Source organism: Ictalurus punctatus, chromosome 3 (assembly GCF_001660625.3).
Source record: "Ictalurus punctatus breed USDA103 chromosome 3, Coco_2.0, whole genome shotgun sequence".
In the NCBI taxonomy this organism is placed as follows: domain Eukaryota; kingdom Metazoa; phylum Chordata; class Actinopteri; order Siluriformes; family Ictaluridae; genus Ictalurus; species Ictalurus punctatus.
In genome coordinates, this window is record NC_030418.2 from 15,870,471 (window position 1) to 15,896,122 (window position 25,652).

Genomic DNA, 25,652 nt, shown 5'->3' on the forward strand with positions numbered 1-25,652 from the left:
CACCTGTCTATTGTATTGTCTCAAAAATCAGTAGTGGTTGAAGCCATAACATATGGACCTGTTAAATGATATAAAATCGAACTATTATCTGCAATTGTTTCAAAGTTAACGCTAAAACAACCACAATTGTATTTATCATAAATCAGCATTCACGTTAGCAATTGTTTAACATAAGGTATCTAAAGTGTTCAGAACATTTGTCATTCTGGGACGATGTTGGGCAATCCCCTCGGTGTACTCTTGCTTTGAGTGCGCTTGTCTGCCTTCCCACAACCAAGTCAAGCTTGGATAGGCTTAGTGGTTAGCATGTTCGCCTCACACCTCCAGGGTCCGGGGTTCGATTCCCACCGGGGCCGTGTGTGTGCCGAGTTTGCATGTTCTCCCCGTGCTGCGGGGGTTTCCTCTGGGTACTCCAGTTTCCTCCCCCAGTCCAAAGACATGCATGGTAGGCTGATTGGCGTGTCTAAAGTGTCTGTAGTCTATGAATAGGTGTGTGAGTGTGTATGTGATTGTGCCCTGCGATGGACTGGCACCCTGTCCAGGGTGTACCCTGCCTTGTGCTCCCTTGATGCTCCCTGGGATTAGCTCCAGGTTCCCTGTGACCCTGAAGATGGAGTAAGTGGCAGAAGATGGATGGATGGATGAACTATGGGATACACCCCTGCACTTTTTAGAAGAAAGGATGGTTTATGAATGAGTAATGAGTGTAGACTGAAAGAACAATTTAAACTAGCAAATAAAGCCAGTCATGTACAGCTGATTTAATAGATCCATAACTGTGAGCAATTACAAGTAGCTCTTTAAAATATTAGAGCTCTCTTAATCTCTCAAACTCAGTTGAGACTCTATAATTTGATTAGAAAACAAAAAGGAAGGAAAGAAGGACAGCACATTGAGCTAAGTGTAACATCATTGGTTAGAGCAGGGTGAAAAGGAAAATGAGAGGAGGAGAGATTGCAATGAAAGTGAAAAGAAAGAAGTGTAAAATATCTAAATGTACAGAAGCTGACACCTAGATGAACACTTTACAGTTGGTTATATGACTGTAAGTCATTCCCTTCAAATGCTATTGAAGTTAGAAACGTGTTTAACAATGTCGTATGTAACTTTAGAGACGGTCCCTTAATTTTCACATATCTGTGAATATCGAACGTCCAACGTCAAACCAACTTTATACCAGTATCAGTATTATCGTGTCGAACTCTGTTTCCCTGTCGGATAGGTTTCACTGTGATCACATCTGTAGTGTTTCATGGTTCCTCCTGGGCTTGTATGGATTTTCTACAGGTTCTCTAGTTTTCTTCCACTTCTAAAATTTTAGTATACATTCTTATTTTTTAAGTATGCATATAAACTTTGTGTATATACTTAGTTTGTGTCCAACCTTTTTTTTTTTAAAAGCATACTTATTTAGCATACTTATTGTTTATTCGTTGTACATATTTTTACTGATTTGTACTTTCACATTTCTTTGCTTAAAGACTTCTATCTATCAATAAATTAGGTAAATGTTGCTTAGTTAATGAATCCATATGGTAAGCTACTTAAACTTTAGCTTGCTCCAGCTGCAGTGGTAAGTTGGCATAATGGGCCTGTGTGGGTTTCCTACAGGTTCTCCAGTTTTCTCCCACCTCTTGAAAACATGCCACTTAATGGTCAGAAGCTGCACAAATTACGAATAACCTGAAAATCTCGAACATGACACTTGTAAATAAAATATTTTTTTATATGCAATTTATTAGAGCCTTAAAATAAAAAGACAAATAAATAGTAAAAAAAAAAAAAAAAAAAAACGGACTAATTGTTGGAATTATACGAATGAATGAAAATGACTTGCTAATAGTCCATCACCTAATCTTTCTAATTGGCATGGGCCTCCAATCATGTTACCGCTGAACTATCCTAGCACATATATAAAATATCCTTAACTTAAATACTATAGCTAGTGTACCTGTACCTGTACTGAGGATGAACGTAATATTTCTAAGTGAACCATTCGAGCACACATTCCATTTTCATCGTACTGTGTTCAGCTACAGTGTGTTGTTCCATGCGCCACCTGGTGGTTATTGTGCTAAGCACAACAAATTAATTTAAATTCCTAGAACCGTGCCTGCAGTATACCGCGTGTTCACACGTGACGAATCACGTGATACCGCGTGAATTGAACAATGACCTGTTACTAGTAACCCAGGTGTACTAAAATAAATAAATAAATAAATAAATATTTTAAATATCAATGGGAATATACTTCAAATACATTTTCCTCATGTGAATTCATAGGGGTGCCAATAATTTTTTATTCTTAAAAACGTTTAGGCACCCTATTTTTTTTTTGCAGAAACGTTGTATAGATTTTTTATATTATGATTTCTACATTATCAACTCAGTACAAAAACCATTTTAGATTCCCAAACATTTGTTTTTCAGCACAAAATTAAATGATACAGAAAAAATTGTAGGCCTATGTCATTGAAAGAAAGCAGCATATTACGTAAGAGACACTTTTCAGACAAAAACATCATGAAGGCTACTGGGTTTTGCTGCAAAAATAAGAAGCAAGTGCTCACTAGGTTATTATACATTTCTATACAATTTCAATTCTATACATTTTCTATACAATCATGGTTCAGAGCCTTTATTCTTGTCCTCAGTCTTTGAGGCATTGGGCATGAAGTTCTGAAGCACTAATTATGGAAAGGGATACTTTCTAATGGGATACAACATCTCCTTAAAGAAAGATCCTGAAAGAATGAGACTATCCATCATCGGCACAGCTTTTTGCTATACTTACATAATATCATTGTGCATCTTGTACTTGGTCAAAAAGGTTCTATAAAAAAGATCATTCTGAATCTGTAATAGAGTATGTAAGTGGGTCCAGATTGGAGATGACTGTTATTTATAGAGTAAGGAGGGAGAAGCAGTAGCTGCTGCTCATTACTGTAAGGAGAAATGTGTTGAGAGGGAGGCGAAGTGACACCCCACTCCAGCCTGCAGCTGCTACTGCATTCCAATGGTCTACTGAATCATCACAGGGCGCCTTTTCCTTTCACAGTCTCCCAATATTTGCCTAAATTGAACTTCTATTCCCCTGCTGTTGTATGGAGGTGGAAAATCACATATTAGCATGTTTTATGTTGGTTTGTCGCTAGCAGTCAGGTACTGTGATCATGATGATGAGGATTATCAATGAGAATGGTATTAGTGCAATAAGGATGGCAGAAGCATGGAAATGTATATATCATTGTATTTCTTAATTAATAAGAAAATTCCAAGAAATTACTTCAATTTCATAGTTTGCATCATATTGTGTATCATTGTGTACAATTCTCAATATAAAAATCTGCTGATATAATCTATAGAGTTTGATCCCATCTGCCTCAAACTGTGAGTTTTTGTGACTCACATAGGAGCAGATATGGAGATAGGGGCATATTTTGTTTGGTTTAATGTGACTCTCTCTCATTCTGCAAACCAGGATTAGGATGTTGTTCAGGGAGTTGGCTCAAGAACCTATCAGCAGTAAGATATGGGCCCCACCTACTTATGGTAACAACATCAATCGGGCATTGGCTGGTTTAACACTCTCCTCTGTAAGCTTGGCAGAATAGCACATGGGCAGCATACGCACACAGTGGAAAGCCCGTTTTATCAAGATTACTGACATTTTCAGTCAATAAACATGTACACACTATGCAACACACCCTTGAACTTTAGAAATAGGGCGATAGCCACCCATTTGTTAATTTTTATTCCTGTTCAGTCCAGCTTGTGGTGCACTAAGATTGCTGTCATACACCACCATGACCTTAGAAAACACCAGTGACTTTAGGTCAGTGCTGAATCTAGTAAAATTGTGTAAATTTCCTAGAAACCTTTGTAATCTACCAAAAATATTTGGTGTGTTCTGTGAATAATATTTACAAATATAACTCAATTAGCTGAGACTTTATACCATGCTTATCTAAGAAACGTTGTACTTTGTATCACCTTCCAGCCTCATCATGCTTGCTGAGCATAGTTATGGTCATAGTTTAAAGTTTAGATCAGTTTAAATCTCATTTAACATGACCATAGTTTGTGTAACCGGAAATGAACATTTTTGATGGCAACTATTCATATACTAACAATAAAATGACCCATATTGAGGGACAATGCCAAATAATTCAGTGTACTCCTTTTAATTCTCTATGCTGACACCTAACCAGTTAAAATATTGGCAAGGTCATAGCACTGATATGTTTATCTTTCTACTCAGTGTGATTCTGTCTGCGCTGGCAAAATGATTCAGTTCAGTTAATGATCAGTCATTAACTTCTTGTTTTAGTGTCTTGGGTGCAGCTCACACATTATTGTCCACAATGCATATGTTACTCAGGGTAGAGATGAATGTGGTGTATACAATCCCCTCTGAAAGTATTAGCATGACAAGGCCAATTCTTTGTTTTTGCTATACACTGAAGACATTTGGGTTCGAGATCAATTGAGGAATTTGAAATGATAGATCAGAATTTCATTTCCTGATATTTACATCTAGATGTGTTAAAGATTCAGAACATTGGACTTTTTGTTTGAATGCACACATTTTTCAAGTGATCAAAAATATTGGAACATTTGACTGACAGGTATTTATTGTTGCCCCACTGTGCCATGTTAAATTGATTGTTTAAGCAATTAATAGCTCTGAATGTCTACTCTTTGTTTTCACCCTGGGTTTCACCTGCGAAGACTGGATTTGTTGTTAAAAAAGGATAAGTCAACTGAGAGAAAAAGAGAACTGTCTATGGAAGAAAAGCAAGCCATTTTGAAGCTGATGGAAAATTTATCAAAAACATTGCATTGGGCATAGCCAATACAACAATTGAAATGTCCTGAAAAAGAAAGAAACCACTAGTGTTCTAACAAACAGACATTGAACAGCAACAGCAGTTGATGGTAGAAATATTGCGAGAGCTGTGAAGAAAAACTCAAAAACAACAGTCAGTCATCAACAACCTCTACAGGGCAGGGGTGAAAGTAGCACAATCCACTGATTGAAGACTTTAAGAGCAGAAATATAGAGGCCATACCATAAGATACAAACCATTCATTAGCAGTAAGCATCAAAGGCCAGATTGGAATTCACAAAGTAATACAGAGATGACCCACAAAAGTTCTGAAACCAAGATTAACTCTACCTGGCTGCTTCTGGAACACGCTCATTAATCTTTATTGATGATGTAACTCATGATGGTAGCAGCAGAATGAATACAGAGGTCTACAGAAACATTCTGTCTGTCAGTTTGCAGAGAAATTCATCCAATCTGATTGGGAGGAACTTCATCATGCAGCAGGACAATGACCCAAAACACACTGCCAACTCAACAAAGGATTTCATCAGGGAGAAAAGTGGAAGGTTTTAGACTGACCTTTTCAATCAACAGACCTTAACGCAATTGAGCATGTATTTCACCTCCTGAAGAGGAGACTGAAGGGAGAAACCTTCTGAAACAAATAACAACTGAAAGAAGCTGTGGTACAAGCCTGGCAAAACAACACAAAAAAGAATGCAACAGTTTGGTGATGTCAGTGGGTCACCGGCCTGATGCATTTATTGCAAACAAGGGATGTGCAACCAATCATTAAGTGTTATTTACATTAATTTACTTATTTAAGACTATCTCTTCCTATACTTTTGCTCACCTAAAATTGGGGTTGCCTGCTACCAAAGGTGCCATTTTCATGTCTTCTCAAATTCATCTTAAATCCAAATGTCTTTAGTGCATAGCAAATACAAAAGAATTGGAATTGCTGTTCCAATACTTACTGAGTGGACTATATGAGTCTAAAGCTAAATCAAATAGTGATGTCTTATTCAAAGCAGCATAGCAGCACAGTGTCATTTTGTGCAGCTAAAGCTTTATTAGCATGGCAGGCTGACCAATAACATACAGGATTTTCATATTCTGCACTTTTCAACCAGTTGTTCACCACCAAAATAAATCTTGCTAAAGGAACAAGGAGTGTGCTAGAAGCTTTTAGAACCATTGACACATAGCCACAATCTGGCTGTATGTTTTGGGCAACCTGTAACATAATCAATGTAAAATTTACCCCTACACAGTTCAGCCTCATTTACCAACAGACATATGCATTATATACATGCTCTTCAGGTAAAGATGAACGTGAGGGCAGCTATGGTGCTCAAGTTGGCATCATGGCTGTTTTACTGAAAATGGTGCTGGTCTTGGGCGCACAGTGGCTTAGTGGTTAGCACGTATGCCTCACACCTCCAGGGTCGGGGGTTCGATTCCCTGTGTGTCCGGAGTTTGCATGTTCTCCCTGTGCTGCGGGGGTTTCCTCCGGGTACTCCGGTTTCCTCCCCCAGTCCAAAGACATGCATGGTAGGTTGATTGGCATGTGTAAAGTGTCCGTAGTGTATGAATGGGAGTGTGAGTGTGTATGTGATTGTGCCCTGCGATGGATTGGCACCCTGTCCAGGGTGTACCCCGCCTTGTGCCCGATGCTCCCTGGGATAGCCTGGGATAGGCTCCAGGTTCCCCGTGACCCTGAAAAGGATAAAGTGGTATAGAAGATGGATGGATGAATGGGTGCTGGTCTTGGAAGGTCACAGTATATGCTTTTCTCCTAAATTCTCATTTTCTCTTCCTTAGCATGCCATTGTTATAATTATACCCATATGGGTGGTTATGAAAACTAAAAAAAGGAAATCAAGACTGGGCTTTTTTTTATGTCGCGTCTTTTGCGCATATACTCATCATGTGATTTGAATTATGCAATAATAAATGTGAGTTCAAAACTGTCCTTCAACACAGTGTGCCCTAGATTAAATTCCACATGCATGGTAGGAGACTTTAACAGGGTTTGGCGTTCATGCTGATTAGCAGCAATTTTGATTACTGTTCACTAGTTATATAGTTAATATTGCCATGTTTATCTGAATGGTGAGGAAATGTGTGGTAGGCATATTTTAACATAGTAGAATTTGCATTGCATGATAAATATGTTGCAAAAATTTGGCACTGAAATACCACATACTTAAGAGTGAATAAAAATCACAAATGAGCTGCACTCATCATGTTATTTAAAACACTCTAAAACACTTTTGTTAGTGCACAGTCCTTGCTTGCATGCTATCAAGTCTCAAAATCTCGTTACAGCTAAATGTTACTGTGTAAGTTATCAGATAACGTGTGTACAAACATCAAAACCTCTCATTTAGTAAAATGCAGTTATATTTGCTTTGTAAAAGCTTTATTACCTTTTCCCATTCTAAACTCAGTTTCTAAACTCAGTGTACAACACACTGGAGCACAGCAATGCTATTTTGAGATACTCATAGGAACCTGATCACAAGGCAAGGAGTCCAACCATATGCCGATGTCCTACTGCCCTTCTTTCTACACTCTAGTCAGACAATAAAGGGTTAACAGAGTGCCTTTAAACTCTGAATCCCCTCCCTCCACAACTCCCCCTGGAACATTCAACCTCACCGATTTACATAAGGCATATGTATGTATGTATGTGTGTGTGTGTGTGTGTGTGTGTGTGCGTGTGTGTGTGTGTGTGTGCGCGTGTGGCCATAAATAGGAGCATGCTTGCTTAGAGACCTATTGATATTCAGTGACCTAACTGTAGGATCTGAGATCCTAAAATCTGAAGGATATAAAGAATACTTTTCAGCTGCACTTAGAAACCTAAAAGCCCCTTTTAGATATTGCTTTCTAGTTTATCGAGTTAGATTACAAACATGGATGCAATGAATGACTTCACAGATGATGGTTCTTTCATGTTTACGTCAGAGTCAGTGGGAGAAGGGCATCCAGGTGAGGCTTTATCTATTACATTTTTTTTTTCTACACTGTTCTGTAAAATCCCGCTGTAATTTCCTAAACTGTGTAGCCCAACACGTGCAAACAGCTCAACAGCTACTTGCTGACTCAGCGGTATATTTGCTTCAACAAGTTCTTGTTGAGAGGGTTAGGCAGTGCTTGCTAATCTCCCTCACATGACAGAAGAAAATGCAAACAAGATACAGATTAGATTGCATATGGTGTAGTAATGTACACTTGTAACTACTAATACTGACCATTTATGACACAAGTGCTTAAAAAAAGATTTTTGTGCAAAAGGATTGAGCATGTGGTTAGTTTCAAAAGTTGTCTCACTCAACCATGTACTTAGCTGGTATTGCATTCAGTGAATACTATAGTATACAAACACCCTACTTTTAGCAGTCAGTGCTTTTATTGCCCCCTGGGAGGAGTATCTGCACTAAATGTGCAAAAAATCACGTATCTGATATTAGGTATTTGATCACATGGTTCTAAGAATTGACCTTGGTACTGACAAGGTTAATATTTTACTAAGAAAGCACTTCTGCAGTCTTGTGTGGGAATTAGCCAGACCTCCGATTTATTATCAGTAGAAGAGACTTTCTTGGCTCCCTTAATATGTGTCCAAACTGACTGAAAGCCATGGCTGGATTGCACTTACTCCACAGAATTTTAAATGTCAAATGCAAGGTCAAATATGCAATAGAGTGAGTGATGCAATTCTCTCATGAAGCCCCTGGGTCTCTTAGACAACCTTTGAAACTAAATCAGTGAAGCATGATGTGGGCTATTGATGTGGAGGGAAAAAGCAGAACATATGCATAATCTTTCTGGTTCACCCTTAAACATGCAGCATAGACATGACTCCATTGGTTTGTATCGATGTTCAGGCCTCATGAAGCTTCAGAGACTGTTTGCCCTCATTGTTTCTGATGTAATACACATAAGCTGTTGCCTCAGTGCAGAATGGGATGGAGTGCAGCTGAAAGCATGAAAGCATTCTCCTGCTCTTACTGGGACATATTTCTGAAGCATTCTATACTCCATTTGTGTGAAAAACTCAGGAAATCTAACTTTCCAAAATAATGGCATATAAAGCACAGAATTAGGACATATAAATGGGGTACAACATCCAACTTTATATTATCTTTGTATTAAATTTAAAATCTCACTATTTTAACATGTTCAGTTAAATCTCCCTTAATATCTGATTACAGGGTCTTAATAATAGTTTGCACACATTAAATCTACTTTTCTTTTACGTATGCCTGTCCTTTAGTTACTTTGTCAAATTCAATTTTATGTTCTAGTGATTCAAAGGGTTCATGTGGCAAGAACAAAACCATAGCAAGTGATACAGCCTCTGGAAGAAAATCCTGACTGCTAATTCAACTTTGTTCAAGTTTTATTTTTCTGTTCTTGCTTTCTGTAGACAAAATTTGTGACCAGATCAGTGATGCAGTCCTTGATGCACATTTGAAACAGGACCCTGAAGCCAAAGTGGCCTGTGGCGAGTACATAAATAATAAACTATTGTCTACTGCCTGTTACACAGAACTATTCTCTCTCAGTTCTAACAATAGTCACTAATGATTAGTCCTCTAATTTACAACACTAACATTGGTCTTCATTCAGCTCCATGGATTTTTTTCTTAGCTGTTATTAATCATGGTATATTTTGTATATGTATATGCCTCTGATTATGTTGTCTATCTTATATATTAGAGGCTGTCTGTAAGACTGGTATGGTGCTTCTGTGTGGTGAGATCACATCCAAGGGCAGTGTGGACTACCAGAAAGTTGTGAGGGACACCATCAAACACATTGGTTATGATAACTCTGATAAAGGTAAGAATATCCTGACAAATGAAGTTTCAGTCATTTAGAAAAGTGTGTTTATGTTTTGTTTGTGTATAATTTCTATCTGCTCTTAGGTTTTGACTATAAGACCTGCAATGTACTGGTGGCTCTTGAGCAGCAGTCTCCTGATATTGCACAGGGTGTACACATTGATCGGCGTGAAGAGGACATTGGAGCTGGAGACCAGGTAAAAATTAGAACTACAATAACAGCGTGAATTAGTGAATGAACTATAACTACAATGGATGATCACTCTATAACTTCTGCTTTGGCAGGGTCTGATGTTTGGTTATGCCACTGATGAGACAGAGGAATGCATGCCTCTAACCATTGTCCTTGCCCACAAACTCAATGCCAAAATGGCTGAACTGCGTCGTGATGGCACTATTCCTTGGCTCCGTCCGGATTCTAAAACACAGGTTAGAATAAAGCCTTATGGTAGATTTTTCTGCAATTGACTATTGACAGTAACAATGTGAACTATCAGCTGGTGTGGTCATCTTATCTATCTCTTAACCAGTAGTTGTCATTCATATTGAGCAAGATGATAAGCATTCTTTTTTTATTTAATGTGATGAAAATGACCCTGAGAAGAAGGACATTCAAGGGCCATTTGCCTCATATTTGGTGGGATGCTGCTGTCCACTCTGCATTTTCGGTGTTGCCTTTAGAGTTTACCAGCAACCCAAGCTAGGCTCCTCTATCTAAACTAAAACTTTCTTGCTCACAGTGTTTATCCTTATTGTGCATGTCCTTCAAGTGGCTATTTTACTGCCGCTGTAGATTCTTATTTAGAGCCCAGCTGAGCCAGGCTTTCTGCAATAATGGATTGTACACCCGGAGAACTCCCTTAATGAGAAAGATATGCCGTGAATGTTCCTATAATATGCTTGGGGTTCTCCATACCTGCAGGTGACTGTACATTACAAGCAGGAGAATGGAGCCATGGTTCCTGTGCGTGTGCACACTGTGGTCATTTCAGTCCAGCATGATGAATTCATCTCACTGGAGGAGCAGAAGAGGATTTTGAAGGAGAAGGTCATCAATGCTGTAGTTCCAGCTAAGTATCTCGATGACAAGACCATATACCATCTACAGCCCAGTGGCCGCTTTGTTATTGGAGGACCTCAGGTGAGTTTCTTCATGACAAGTTCTTGGGTTTTTCTTCATGCCTACATTTACACAAGAATTAAAGCATTAATGGCAACAGGTTGACCGTTAATTTGGTTGAATCTCAGGGAGATGCTGGACTCACTGGGAGGAAGATCATTGTGGATACATATGGTGGATGGGGTGCCCATGGTGGTGGAGCTTTCTCTGGAAAGGACTACACTAAGGTGGACCGTTCTGCAGCTTATGCTGCCCGCTGGGTGGCCAAGTCTCTGGTCAAAGCTAAACTTTGCAAGAGAGTTCTTGTACAGGTGAGATAACACATTATCTTTGCAAATGTTTTCCCTGAAACACAAATACAACACACTTCAGTAATAGAGGGAAACTATGGTCTTGTTTTAGGATGAAATTAAATAATAAACCAGTTATAAAACAATGATGTAAAAATATACAAATTCATGTACTTTTTGTCTTTTTGTCCAGGTGTCTTATGCTATTGGAGTGAACCACCCACTGTCTATCTCACTCTTTACCTACGGTTCATCTGAGAAGACGGAGAAAGAACTGCTTCATATTGTCAACAAAAACTTTGACCTTCGGCCGGGTGTTATTGTTAGGTAAACTGTTGTCTTCTATGTGTTACTTTCTGGCCTAAATATTTATGTTAAATACAAGTAGCAGAAAAGACAAATGAAAGAGTAAGACTTTACAGCATGATTTACACGACACTTAAAAGCATGCTATATTCACTTAATATCCCATAATAATTATAATATATTAGAAAAAATTTTAAAAGAATCACCAACACCTCTTACACATGCTAATTTCACGCTGATGCATATTTTTTTTTATTCCTATAATAAAATTGTACTATAAGTTAACTAGCTTGCTTGAAATAGATTTAATAAGATTAAATAACATTGCTATCCTTTACAGAACAAATTTTTATATTTAAATGTATGAAATGTTTTTTTCTAGCCACAGTTTGTCATAAAGGATATACAGACAGCACAAGAGGCTAGAATACATTTTCAGCTTAAAAAAACTAAACGTATCGGTGTATTTTGGGTTAAATATACTAACTTTTAGAAGCCCCAGAGGTAGTGAAGATTCACCATGTTGTTGTGAGTTTGAATCCCAGTGATGCCACAGCCATCCATGACCAAGATTCCAAGAGAACATATTTAGCCCTGCTTTCTGTATCAGAAGAATGGCATTACTGTCTCTCCCATATCAGTTAAAGCGTTGCATCTGTCTGTGAACTCGTACATGAAAGAGAACCAGTTTATGTCGCTTCCAAGCATGTTAGGCTATAAGCAGTAATAAATTACTTCTGTTGACAGGGACCTGAAGCTGAAGAGGCCCATTTACCAGGAAACTGCCTGCTATGGTCACTTTGGCCGACCTGGATTTACCTGGGAGGTTCCCAAAACCCTTGTATTTTAAGCTGAGCAAGGCTCAGGAGACGCTTCCATGAGACAACCATGAAGACCTCTATCAGAATAACTGAGAGCAATCCTGCCTTCTCCCGTCCCTCGTGGTTTTACTCATCTCACCATCTGAATGCCAATATATTCATCTGAAACGAGACTCAACAGTGTATGAAAATTCTCATGCGGTGTTTTTTTAATTTATTTTTTTAGAAGGCACTGTCAATACAAAATAGACTATTTGGCCAAAAGTTGGTGATCACCTGACCATCACACCCATCTGTGCTTTTTGATCATCCCATTCCTGATTTAGTCCCCCTTTGCATTCGTGATAACATCCACTCTTCTGGGAAGGCTTTCTACTAGATCAGGGGTCTTCAATCTTATCAGCAAAGGGCTGGTGTGGCTGCAGAATTTCATACCAGCCAAATGGGATGTACACTTGATAGTTGAACAAGGTGAACTGATTAAACAAGGGGAATCAGTTGTGGCTCCTACTTGGTTGGAATGAAAGCAGGCAGCCGAACCGGCCCTTTGTGGATAAGACTGAAGACCCCTGCACTAGATTTTGGAGCATGGCTGTGGGGATTTGCCCATTTAGACACAAGAACATTAGTGAGGTCAGGCACTGATGTTGGGTGAGGAGGCCTGAGGTACAGTCAGCATTCCAAATCATCATCAAGGTGATCATCATCAATGGGGTTTTCATTTCCAGGCCAGTCGAGATCTTCCAGTCCACTCTTGGCAAACCTTGTCTTTGTGGACTTCATTTCACTGCACAGGGGCATTGTCATGCTGGAACAGGTTTGGGCCCCTTAGTCCCCTATACATCCTATATAATTGTGTGTTTCTAACATTGTGGTAACAGTTTAGGCAAGACCAATATATGGGTGTGATGGTAAGGTGTTCACAAACATTTTTGCCATATAGTGTATTTTCCGATTTTCCATATCTGTAGAACATGCATTATTTTTGCTCAACCTTGTCTTATTTTAACATGCAAAGTTAACACTGTTGTAAAAAGCATTGGCAAGAAATTCCACAACAACTGCTGCCTTTGAAACAAACCGACCACATGGAAATTTATACTGCTCAGGGACTGATTGCAGTAACAGCTCTAATTCAGAGCCATTCATATCTTAATTGTAAGTGCAATATATAAGTTGTAAGTGCAGTCACTTCCTATAACTTAAGTCTTAAGTACCACAGCAGCTTAAACTGAGTGCTAGATAAGACTTACAGTCAATACTTTTTAGAATCCTTGTGGGAAACACACAAATTACCACTATTTTCATTATGGTATCATATACAAAATATTGTACAGTGTTGTGAAAAATTATTTGCTTGCCTGAGTGAAAATGTATTTGCCGCTGTAGTTACTAATTCCCCAAATCTATGACACTGCATTCATAATGCAGACACAACCAGGCCTGATTACTGCAAACCCTGTTCAATCAAATCAACACTTAGATAACACAATAGAACTTTTTCAACAGCATGAAGTAAAGAAGAAATTCCAGAAATGATGAGGAAGAAGGTGATTGAAATACATCAGTCTGGAAAGGATTACAAAGCTATTTCAAAGGCTCTAGGATGCCAAAGGACCACAGTGAGAGCCATTATCTCTAAATAAAACTGCACAGTAGTGAACCTTCCCAGAAGTGGTCGACCTTCCAAAATTCCTCCAAGAGCACAACAATGACTTATCCAGCAAGTCACAAAAGAGCCAAGGACAACATCAAAGGAACTATAGGCATCTCTTGCATCACAAAAGGTTACTGTTCATGACTCCACTATCAGAAAGACACTGGGCAAAAATGGTATCCATGGAAGAGTGGCAAGATGAAAACCACTGCTAACCCAGAACATCATTAAGGCTTGACTGAATTTTGCAAAAACACACCTTGATGATCCTTTTGGGAGAATGTTCTGTGGAGCTGTTTGGAAAACAGGGGTCCCGGTACATCTGGCATAAACCAAACACAGAATTCCACAAAAAGAATATCATACCTACGGTCAAGCATGGTGGTGGATGTGTGATGGTGTGTCTCCGGTCTTCCGTCCGTAAATTGAAACTCAAGCGCAACTGATTTATGCAGCGAGACAATGATCCAAAGCATAGGAGTAAGTCCTAGTCCTAGAAGTAACTGAAACATTGATTTCCAGTTATCGGAAGCATTTGGATTTTTTTTTTTTTTTGCTTCAATAAAAAATTAATTCATAAATAAAACCTGTATTGTACTATTTAAAGAGATATACACAAAAACAGATGAAATCAGAATACTTTTTCATAGCACTGTATATGACTATCTAGTTGAAGTGCAGTTGTCTTGTCCTTATCATCTCCACACACAAAAATCTGCTGCTTTTCATGGAGAAATTCAGTTTATTGACTGAAAATCATTATTGTCTTATGCATTAATAGGACCTGCAATGCAAAAAAAGTATCAATCAAATAATGCTGCTCACTATAATGCAGGTCACAACAAAGGGTGCAACTATACCATTTTTTTTTTTTTCTTACTATACTGGGTGTTTGTACTATACTTCAGTTGCAATACATACTGTATGCAATTGCAATATGGTGTTCTGTCCAAGTTGTGCGGCTCCATTTTAAAACCTGATACTTTTACTTTTTTGTTGGTTTGTAGTGAAGCATGGGTATGAATTGGTGGACCATTATAATATTTAAAGTAAAATAAGTTTGGTGTGAGACTGTTATCAATGTCAAAACATTACAGGCATCATACGGCTTAAGAAATTAACTTCGTGCCTTATTTCATATAAAATAAGTTTTAAATGTTTGTTTTTTTTTTTATACCAGAGTATGGCACGAAAAACATATCAGTGTCTGCCTGTTTACAGATTCACTGTGGTATAAAGTAAGAACATTATGCACCAACAGCTAGTGTATGAGTGTGTCTGTGTAATCAGCTAAACTCCAAATCATGCTGTATGACTGAGGTATACTAATCCTCCTTTCTATATGTCCAAGATACTGCTTTTTATAGCCAGCACTACAAATCCTGCCTGTTTTTATCAGACCAGTTCTGTTCAATTGTGACCTGTCTTTGTCATACGTGATTTGATCTGTGTAAATAATTGTGAATAATTATTATTAAAAAAGTGGAACAGTCATTTAACCAGAACCTCTATTATGCACGGGTTATTGCATCACAGCTATTCCATACAAAAATGTATATCTGGTGGATTTCTCATGCAGAAATACCTAAATTTAGGCACAAGTGCACCAAATATACACTGGAGTCCAAAAGTCTGAGACCGCTAGTGAAAATGCTTCTATTTTGCATTCTTTTCATTACAAATAATATTCAAATTACAGATTTATACTAGAATATTTACATGAATTTCAGATTTTCTCAGTATTGGTATGTCCTTCCTTCGCTTTACTGACTGCATGCAATTGAGCCAGCATGGACTCCACAAGTTTGTGTAAAACCTGATGATCCATGATTGATCAAATTCATCGGCGTGTCGTCTGAACACATGCTTCAATGCAAGTGATGGGGCTCAAATAATCTGAAATTTTGTGCAAAGGTGTTAACATGGTCAATATCACAAATTTGCCTACATTTATATAGTGACCTAGTCATAGTGCAGAATATTTCCAAAATTCTAAAACTTTAATACGCAGTTTTAAATGGGGGGAAAAAACCCCCCAAAAACAGATTTTCAGTGTGAGCTCAGACTTTTGGAGCCCACTGTACTGTATATTTACAGCATTTAAATTCTCCACAATACACAGAGCCAGACCTATTTTACAGCCATACCAAAATGCTACTACATGAAATTACATATAATATCTACATCACGGCTTTAAGATAGATGATACAACAAAAGAAGTCGTCCCATTTAGTATTGTAGACAACAAAGAAGCCTTGGTCAGCAGCTTTATTTATATTTGCTTTATTTTTTCTCAGCTTAAGGCAAATATACAGTACAATAAAACGCGTCTTCGATTTATCCCAAAACCCTTTCAGTCTTTGGTGTAATAAAAAGGCACAGGAAGGTGCCTTTTGACAGTCAGCATATCAGTTATTTTACCCAATATCTGTTTTCTGCTATGTGTGTTTGCACATGTGCACTGAGGTTGTATATTTGTACTTGCTGTCTGTGTTATTGGATTTTGAATGTGTTATCACTCTTTGCTCAGCAAAAAAAGTTCTGTGACTGGGTTGAAGCAATAACTCAGAAAGTGAGTGGATCAAGTTAAGCAACAGACAGCCATGTCCTCAGAAAGTCATTATTGGCAAAGCAAGGTAAAGGATCCTCCTGATTTTCTCCCTGTATTGGACAGAGTAATGCTATAATAGCAATAATATCTTAGCGGTCCTGCAAGTTTAAAGCGATGAACAGGGAAATAGTTACATGGCACATACAGACCATAAACGTGTAAATATCTTTGCAAATCAGATGTAATACTTACAGTCCACTTGTAACATGACAAATATGCTTCAAGTGTATGCCAGTTTTACTGTAAAACGTTCACTCATTAATTAATACTTAATCAATTGAACTTTATTAAAAGTACAGACTCCAAGTGGGTGTAACAGATTTTCCTGAGGATTTGACTAAACTAAAAACAAGCACAACAGGAAACATTGATTTAAAATTTAGAATTGCCTTTAGTTGATAAAGACATAAGGAGCAAAGAATACATATTCTATGAATGTAACTAGAGAATGGGTAACAGGATTTGTGTTTATGCGCACTTAAATCAACATCCAACATAAAAAGGAACAGTGTGTAATAGAGTATTTCTATCGAAAAAATGGCTTTTTGTGTAACAGACTTGCAGTCCTGCTGCAAGTCACACTATCACAACAGATGACATTTTTCTGACACCTGTATGCACAGATGATCATAGGCACAAGATTAAGTCCAAATAAGCTGAGAATTAAAGCCACAATTAACCAAATATAAAGTGTGGAATCAAACAAAAATATGGCAGACTGATGAAGCACAAATCTTTAACGATTAAAGTAATGTATACGAAAAAGGATCTGGTGTATCTGGTAAGTGGAATCTGTACTGTTCCTCTTAAACTGGAAATTGTTCAGAACCAAACTGGCAGGAAAATGTAAACAGGCCTTCAATCAGATCAAATACCAATCAGTCCACACCTCTCAATATACTGGCCTCAGGCACAGAGATGAGCAAGAATATAATCACATCTACAAACCAACAAGTCAAATATACAGCAAATATGGGAATGCTCTGCATTACTATAAAGTTAACTCTTGCTGGCCTTATTGGCATTCCTTTGACAACATTTATAGTACAAAACAAAGTATACTTTTGAAACCCTGGACTGTGTCCCTGATAGTATGATAAACAACACAGAATTACAGATTATTAGTGGCGTCCATTAGACAGCTTTGCTTGGCCCCGTTTCATAAGGCACAACGGTAACAAGAGTCGCCCTGAACAGAATATGCAATGAGCAAAAAGCAAAAAGCACCTCTGTTTGAGTATATCAAACATAACCTAAAGGCATAGATACAGGCAATTTGGTTGAATATAAAAGGCAAAAATAAACTCTATAGTTAAACATTTCTGGTTTTGTCATGAAACAGCTAGAATTGGCACAGAATTGTCTCAGTGCTCAGCTGAGCTGGCAGGGATGTGTTATTGACTGCTATCTCTGTTACATTAGAACAGACTGTATCTTTACAATTCCAATGCCATGAACATTCACAAAGCCAACAACACATACCACAGCAGTCCATATATAGTCCATATATAGTCCATATAACACTGCTTCTTTAAGCATCACAGACACTTTTTTACAGAGAGTCACACTGAAGATGGACAATTATTTGGTCTCAACATTGTGCAAAAATGTGTGCAAAGTCCTTTGGCAAAAGGTTAGATCAGATTAACAACAAAAGTAGGCCAGATCTCCTCAGCTGAACTAGTGTTTTCCTCTGCACCCTACTGTACATGTATGTGTACAAGAAACAGGAAAAGAGAGAGAGTAGCATGGGCAGGCCTGTGCTAACTCTCCCTCCATGAGGTTAAAGCATGGACATGTTCTCAGGCTGGTGCTGACTAGTTCCACTGAGAGACTCCATTTTGTGATCTTGGCTGTTGCTACTTAAAGCTCCTCCTCTGGCCAAGACCATCATGGTGTTGCTGGAGATATTGGCAAACTCAAAGGCAAATGTGCCATAAAACAGCATGATGATGACACAGAAGACCCACTCAAAGATGGCTGAGGCGTGCTGCAGGACAAAACTCTCCTGGACGAAAAAAACTCCACCTTGGGATCAACTGAGTTAAGGAATTCTCACAATGGTAAACAATCACACACACCTTAAATAATGCATAATGTGTCATTATTAGAATCTCTTTACTAATACTTATACACTGACTGTCCACGTTATTAGCGACACCTGTACTGCACATTCATGCACGTTATCTAATCAACCAATCATGTGGCAGCACTGCAATGCAAAAAGCATACAAACACAGGCCAAGAACTTCAGTTAATGTTCACATCAAACATCAGAACAAAGAAAAAGTTTGACATCTTGTTGATAAGAGAGGTCTGAGGAATATGGTCAGATTTGTTCGAGCTGCCAAGAAGGATACAGTAACTCAAATAATCACTCTTTACATACGTTGTGAGCAGAAACTCATGTCAGCATGCATGAAACATGAAACCTTGAGGTGGATAGGCTACAACAGCAGAAGACCACATTGGGTTTCACTCCTGTCAGCCAAGAAAAGGAATCTGTGATCAGTTAGATTAGAAGATTAGATGAAGAAGAAAAAAAAATCACCTGGTCTTTATGCAGGCTTCAACTGTCCAGTTTTGGTGAGTCTGTGCCCGTGAGAGCCTCAGATTCCTGTTCCTTGGCTGACAGGTGTGGAAGCTAATGTGGCCTTTGGTTGTTGTAGCCCATCCTCCACAAGGCTCGATGTTTTGTGCATGCTGATGCTTTTCTGCTCACCGTGGTTGTAAAGACTGAATATTTGAGTTACTATAGACTTCCTGGCAGCTCAGACCAGTCTGGTCATTCTCCTCTGATCTCTCTTATCGACCAGGTGCGTTAGCCTGCAGACTCTCCGTACACAGGATGAGTTTCGTTTTTTTGCACAATTCTGTGTAAACTCCAGAGACTACTGTATGTTAAAAATCCCAGGAGATCAGCAGTTTCTGAAATACTCAAACCAGCCCATCTGGCACTAATAAGCATGCCACAGTTAAAGTCACAAATGTGTAAGAGATCACATTTTTTCCATATTCTGATGTCTGGTGTGACATTAACTGATTTTTATGTATCGTGCTGCTGCTACATGAGTAACTGACTGGATAACTGGATAAATGAGCAGGTGTACAAGTTTGTGGACACCTGACAATCACACCCATATGCAGGACTTCCCCACACTGCTTCCACAAATTTGAAAGCACACAATTATATAGGATGTCTTTGTATGCCGTAGCATTACAATTTCCCTTCACTGTAATAAAGGGGCCAAACCTCTTCTAATATGACAGTACCACCGAGTCATGACACAAGCCCACTGAACACTTTTGAGATGAATTGGAACGGCAACTGTGCCCCAGGCCTCCTCACCCAACATCAGTGCCTGAACTCACTAATGCTCTTGTGGCTGAATGAGCACAAATCCCCACAGCCACATTTCAAAATCTAGTGAAAAGCCTTCCCAGAAGAGTGGAGGCTATTATAGCAACTTTGTAATTTCAATGTGAGTATGTTGGTCAGGTGTCCACAAAACTTTCGCCATATAGTGTACTATGTTAGTTTTATAGTTATACAGACATTTCTGTCACAGAGAAGGATACTGAGCACCAAGGCTATGAAGGCCAGCAGGGTCATGATGAGACGCAAATGGCCCATAATGTACTCACCCTGAGTCTTGGCCAGTTTATAAGTGAGTGCAGACTGCACACTCACAAACAGCACGCTAGTGGGAAAGGCCACACCGGCCCCAACGTAGTGCAACACCTTTGCATTATCTACCTGGAACACACAAGATAATACATTTAATAATTTTACTTTGAAAATAAAAATCCAAATAATGAGCAAAATCACGATAAAGTTACAGCACAAAAAAATAGACACACATACATGTGATGGCCATTAGCCTACAGCAATGTTACAGTTCCTATCTGTGCATACAGTATATGTAAAAACATAAAACTCAGAACTAAACAGACTGAGCCAATGTCAGATTCTCCAGTAAGGCGTCACAGTACTTTGACAGCACTCGTAGAATGCTTCTCACTCTGTCCTGTTGCTGTAGCCACACCATAGACTTCACAGGCTAACAAAACAAAAAACCCACTAATTTGCTTCAGTTGCAAACAAGTACTTTTGTTCTAAAAGCCTGGTCCATGTACAAATCAGATACCCAACCAACGTTGACAAATACAATATCTAGAGTTATAAGTACATCCAAAGCTGAGTGCATGCACACTAGGAATTGTACTTCAGTCACTTACCTGTCAGTCATGTCTGTATTTAGCAGTACTGAACAAACAACTTTAAACAGCTTAGTTAAACTACAGAATTCATAGAGAAATTTAGAGAAATTTAGCCTGCTTTGCTACAAGATACATTGTAAGAGTCCCTTATCTACATTTCTTTGTAACACTTACTTTTCCAGCCTTTTGCTGCCTCGTCCCAACTTTTTTGAGACGTGTTGCGACCATCAAATTCAAAACTACGTTATTTTCTTCTTTAAATGGTACATTTCCTCAGTTTAAACATTTTATATGTTTTCTATGTTCTATTGTGAATAACATGGGTTTATGAGATTTGCAAAACACTGCATTCTGTTTTTATTTACATTTTACAGTGTCCCAACTTTTTCGGAACTGGGGGTTGTAGTTTTCAGCAAAAAAGCACAAAAAACTCTGCAGATTGCATCACAAATTTTGAAATTTGGGGGGGGGGCAGCAATATCACACATTTTGGCTGCAACAATCACAAAAAAATCTCTGCAAATCTGATGAAGTGATTGTCACTGAGTCAGCTCATTAAAAGAGAAAAGTGTCAAATGGTCAAATTACTCCAAAAAATAATTATAATCAACCCACAGCTTTATCATAACACCATAACACTTGTGTGTGTATTTGTACAAGTGCGTTGATGAGAAACATAATGCTATATTTTTTAAAACACAGATAAACACACTGCATACTATTAAAGTCAAATAAAGTCTCTCATACATTTGCATTCATCTCACACAATCGACAAAATATTATTTCAAGTCCAGGTTTTCTTGTCTTTTTTCCTGCTGTCAGGGTTCGAGAAAGTGGCCTTTCTAGCAACATGTAATCATGCTTCCAACCAACAAAAAACGCTTAACTGATTGAAAATGTGTAGCATACATTAAGAAAATAAAAATGGTGTACCATTTATCAATGCTACTGTGCTACTTGCTATATTGAAAGAACAGCTTACCTACTTACAAAGCTACTTAATCTAAAATGTGGGGATGCCCTCTATCTCACTACTAAGAAATGGTGAAACTTGAAACTATTTGAATTGATGCTCCTGCTCACCCCCACTCACACAACACACACGAAAAGTAGAACCTTATTAGTATTTCCCACCCAAGTGTGTGTGTCATGACAACATCAAACACGCTGAGGGGTTGAACACTTCCTCTAGGTTAGCATTCAACATTATTTTGGTTCTGTGGTTAATATTATTGTGTTTCTGAGGCAGACGGTTGAACCAGCTGTTAGAAATAAGTTTTAGATATAGTTCAGTTCAAGTGAGGTGCAAACAGTTTCCCCAAAAGTATGTTAAAAGTGCAAGAGGTAATTACAGTGTGCATGGACTTCTCTGGCAGTTATTTTCAGCGCTCAGTACTCAGAGCTGTGGTATGGAGCTCTGAAGCCGGAGGAAAACAAACTCAGTCAGTACATTTCAAACAGGTCTGAATGATGCTGACTGTAAACGTTCCCCTATAGAACATGTGTTGTTAGTGTAAACGATATTTAAGTGTGGAAATACCCAGCATGGGAAGGTAACGCCTTGAGGCACAGAAAAATGGGATTAATTTAGTTAAATTAGTAATCTCTGCTCACTTATTTAGGATTAGTTATGAGTTGTAAATTCACAAACTGCTTGTTAACCTCACCAGCAGAGAGCAGCAAAGTTCACCTATTCATTTAACCTCTCGGCCCCATAATTTCGCTCATGCTAGACTACTCCTATAGGTGCTCAAATTCTGTCTGCCTCATAACTGTAAATTTCGCTAAATCCCACAAGGAGCATGCATGTCCTCAACATTTATTTACACATTATTAAGTGGCAATTCTGCAATTGGGTGTGCAAGGCTTAAGTGTCTCCGTGGTCAGTGGGTCCCAGCCACAAAATATAAGATGTGCAAAGACCTAAATATGCACCAGTACCTCCCAGAAAGGTTGTACTGATCAGAATTGATACAACGGCAGCCAGTGAGCCATTCCTCTGCTCACTGGCTGCTAGTGTAACAACAGTTTAATTTCAACAAGAAAGGAAGTGACTCATCAGTAAGCCACCTTACTCTTCAACTGTTAAAACGGCTGCTATTGCATTGTACATTGCTAAATAACATCTAGACGGTTCCATCCCTGAATTGTCATGACTGAAATGCCATGCCAAGTTAGATTTATCAAAGGTGGATGCTTTAATATCTGGGGAAAGTGAACATAAAATACCATTAATTTACACTGAAATCCAGTCAGGAAAGTATGCTTTGATTTCTATATCTGTTTCTTTCCATGTTAGGAATGAAAAGGAGGGAAAAATCTACTGTATGTTCTGAAAGGCTATAAATGTCACTAATTAGGGGAGAGAATGTTCCACGTGGCACTGCCTTCCTAACATGCACAGGCAGGCTTGTTAAGAGTCTGCAGCTCCTCACACCCTGCACACCTGTACCTACACAGCTCTTCTCTCCCCAGTTTCTCTTTCCTTTTCCATGGATGATTGAGAAATGTCTATTTCTAAATTTTTGGTTACACAAAATTACAGACAAAAGGATCTATTATATAACCGTCCCTGAAGAAATAATGTGTCACACGTGTTGGGTGGCAGAAGACAGTGAGTTGGCCATATTGACATCCTGCATGGTGAGCATCTCAGTGGAATGTTCGAGAAGTGCAGGCGGGCTGGCTGATGAGGTGCAGATGTGGTGTCCAGAATTCATTTTCCTGCTCTGGCTCGCGTGTCTGTTTGATGTTTCTCATTCCAAACTCAACACATACACACACAGCACCCATGAGTCATTCAAGCAGACAGCAAATTCCCCTGTTTCGTAACAAAGGATACTAAGAAGAAATCTCATAGTTTTGTTTCTTTTCTGCCATCAGATGCCAGTCTGTGGTTTCACAACACAGTGAAGTTAAACATATTCACTAAGTTATCAGGACACAATACATCAATCCTTCGACCTAAATCCTGACAAGGGCTATACAGGTCTTGTTGAAAGATTTTAGAAGTCAACTCAAAAACCTTATGAGAGCCAAAAAAGGCACTGGATCCACCTTTCCCTCTGTGAAGTGGCTACGGGGGTGGCAGCAGGAATCTCTACTCACATTTCAGTCTGTGTTAATAGTTGCACTGGAGCACGATATGGCAAGTAGCAGCCATGTGAACAGACGAGTATGAAGAGACTGGTTGTGTACACACAGCCCTCCTAAAAGGCTCTGTGTGGAAGAGTTCCCACACAAACATGCGCGCACACACACACCAAGGAAGGAATCAGCTCATTCAGACTTAATGGTTTGCAGACTTTCTGTATTCCAACCAAACATGGAACTCTTGTGCTTGGCACTCAGTTCTGCTTTCCACACATAGAGACATCAATATAGACAAGTGATTTTAATGTCCAGGATACACAAGACTGCAGTAGTCATTGCCAAAATGACATTCAATCTTTAAAACGCTTAAAGTAATACAACTGCAAAATTTCCAGACATTGAAATAAGACCAAATTAACACTGAGATAATATAATAATAATAAAAAACGCAACAAGACAAATGAAAGACTGACTGATGAACTGTATGTGCCAGTGTCTTCTCCTGGGTCATTCCATCTCAAGTGGTCCAGTGCAGGTTGCTAGACTTTTTTGAGGGATTACCTCTATGAATTGGCAACGCAAAATCACCAGTTTTAAATTTTTTATTTTATTTTACTTGGTTTAACTACGACGCCCATCTTTGCGTCATGGCACACAACAAATTTTGGTTTTACAGCTGTTTACGTAAACCTCTATATATATATCGGCTCAAGATGGGCCTAGCTCCCTGGAACAAAAACTGATCTCTAGAGCATATTGCAAGGTACATGAACACATATAAACATTTTGTACATTCATGTTCCTTAGACTTAGAACATAATGTAATGCTCAAGACTACCCACAGTTTTTTATGGAGGTGATAAAGTGCCACTTATTAAAATTCCCCCTCACTTTCCGGTTGAATATCTTTGGTGGGGGACCAGAGACGAACCTGGCATTTTCACAGAAATGGAAATGAAATCCATAGCACCATTCTGTTGTAAAAATTGTGAGTTTGAGATTGGAGGACTCTGTAGGACAGCGGACCTCGAGAGCCAGATTTGAAGAACGAGCCTGATCTGTCATGTTGGTACAGGTGTACAGTTGGTATGAATAAATAGATTTTATGCAAATATGGAAGCAGTGTTCAGTTGGGTGTTACACACACACACAAAAAAAAAAAAAAAACCTGTGCTGTTGTTTCTCCTGTGATAAAAGTAGTAAGTAACTTCTGAGCTGTAGTTGCACATTCTCGCCCCGATTTTTTTTAAAAAAGTCTCAAACCTGAAATGTTCTGCACGCACACTATACTTACTTAGGTACCCCTAAGAGACTCGAACCCTTCCCAATATAAATTGACTGTAACTGTGGAACTGTGAGCAATCTTAAGCATCACATTTGGACTTTAGTTCTAAGTCTAAGCAACACGAATGTGCAAAATATTTGTATATGCACATGTACCTTGTAAAGTGCTCTAGAGATCTAGAACATTTGTTCCAATGAGCTAGGCCTATCCTGAGCAAAGATACTGAGGTTTCTGCAAACAAATGTATAACCAAAATTTGTTGTGTGTAATGGCACAAAGATGGCTGCTGTAGTTAAAGTAAAAAATAAAAAAATGGTGGTTTTGCAATGCCAGTACATAAACGTAATCACTCCAAAAAAATTAGAAAAATTAAAAACGGTCAAGAAACCAAATTTGCAATTATTAGACCACACAAGATGGAATGGCCATCCTACACAGACAGAAATGTACTCATACTCTTGCTTTTCATACTTATATAAGGAAGAGATGAAGAATGGATGTTTCAATCTGTATACACTCTCAGACATCCAGTTGATAAATCTGTATAGTTAAGAGGTGGA

General features: G+C 38.6%; 2 protein-coding genes across 5 annotated transcripts in view; one reads left to right on the forward strand and one right to left on the reverse strand.

Moving 5' to 3' along the window:
* The first annotated feature begins 7,610 nt into the window (after window positions 1-7,610).
* Window positions 7,611-15,387, forward strand: mat1a (methionine adenosyltransferase I, alpha). Of its 2 annotated transcripts, XM_017464415.3 has the most exons (9): window positions 7,611-7,829; window positions 9,271-9,348; window positions 9,564-9,686; window positions 9,773-9,885; window positions 9,974-10,117; window positions 10,611-10,829; window positions 10,937-11,119; window positions 11,292-11,425; window positions 12,152-15,387. In XM_017464415.3, the coding sequence occupies exons 1-9, from the start codon at window positions 7,754-7,756 to the stop codon at window positions 12,252-12,254; spliced, it is 1,173 nt and encodes a 390-aa protein (XP_017319904.1). In that variant the 5' UTR covers window positions 7,611-7,753; the 3' UTR covers window positions 12,255-15,387. The 2 variants fall into 2 exon arrangements, with proteins under 2 accessions (XP_017319904.1, XP_017319905.1); XM_017464416.3 differs by lacking the exon at window positions 12,152-15,387 and having other exon boundaries at window positions 11,292-11,429.
* A 1,368-nt stretch (window positions 15,388-16,755) lies between these two features.
* zgc:154058 (Frag1/DRAM/Sfk1 family protein) overlaps window positions 16,756-25,652 on the reverse strand; it is a 29,440-nt gene continuing 20,543 nt past the window's right edge. For 2 of the 3 annotated variants that reach the window (XM_017464413.3, XM_053679651.1), the window contains 2 exons: window positions 20,073-20,250; window positions 16,756-18,521 (listed from right to left, as the gene is read on the reverse strand). In XM_017464413.3, the coding sequence (XP_017319902.1) occupies window positions 18,277-18,521; window positions 20,073-20,250 (423 nt within the window). In that variant the 3' untranslated portion in view covers window positions 16,756-18,276. Of the gene's footprint in view, window positions 18,522-20,072; window positions 20,251-25,652 lie in introns of those variants that run through there. The other variant, XM_053679652.1, reaches the window with a different exon arrangement.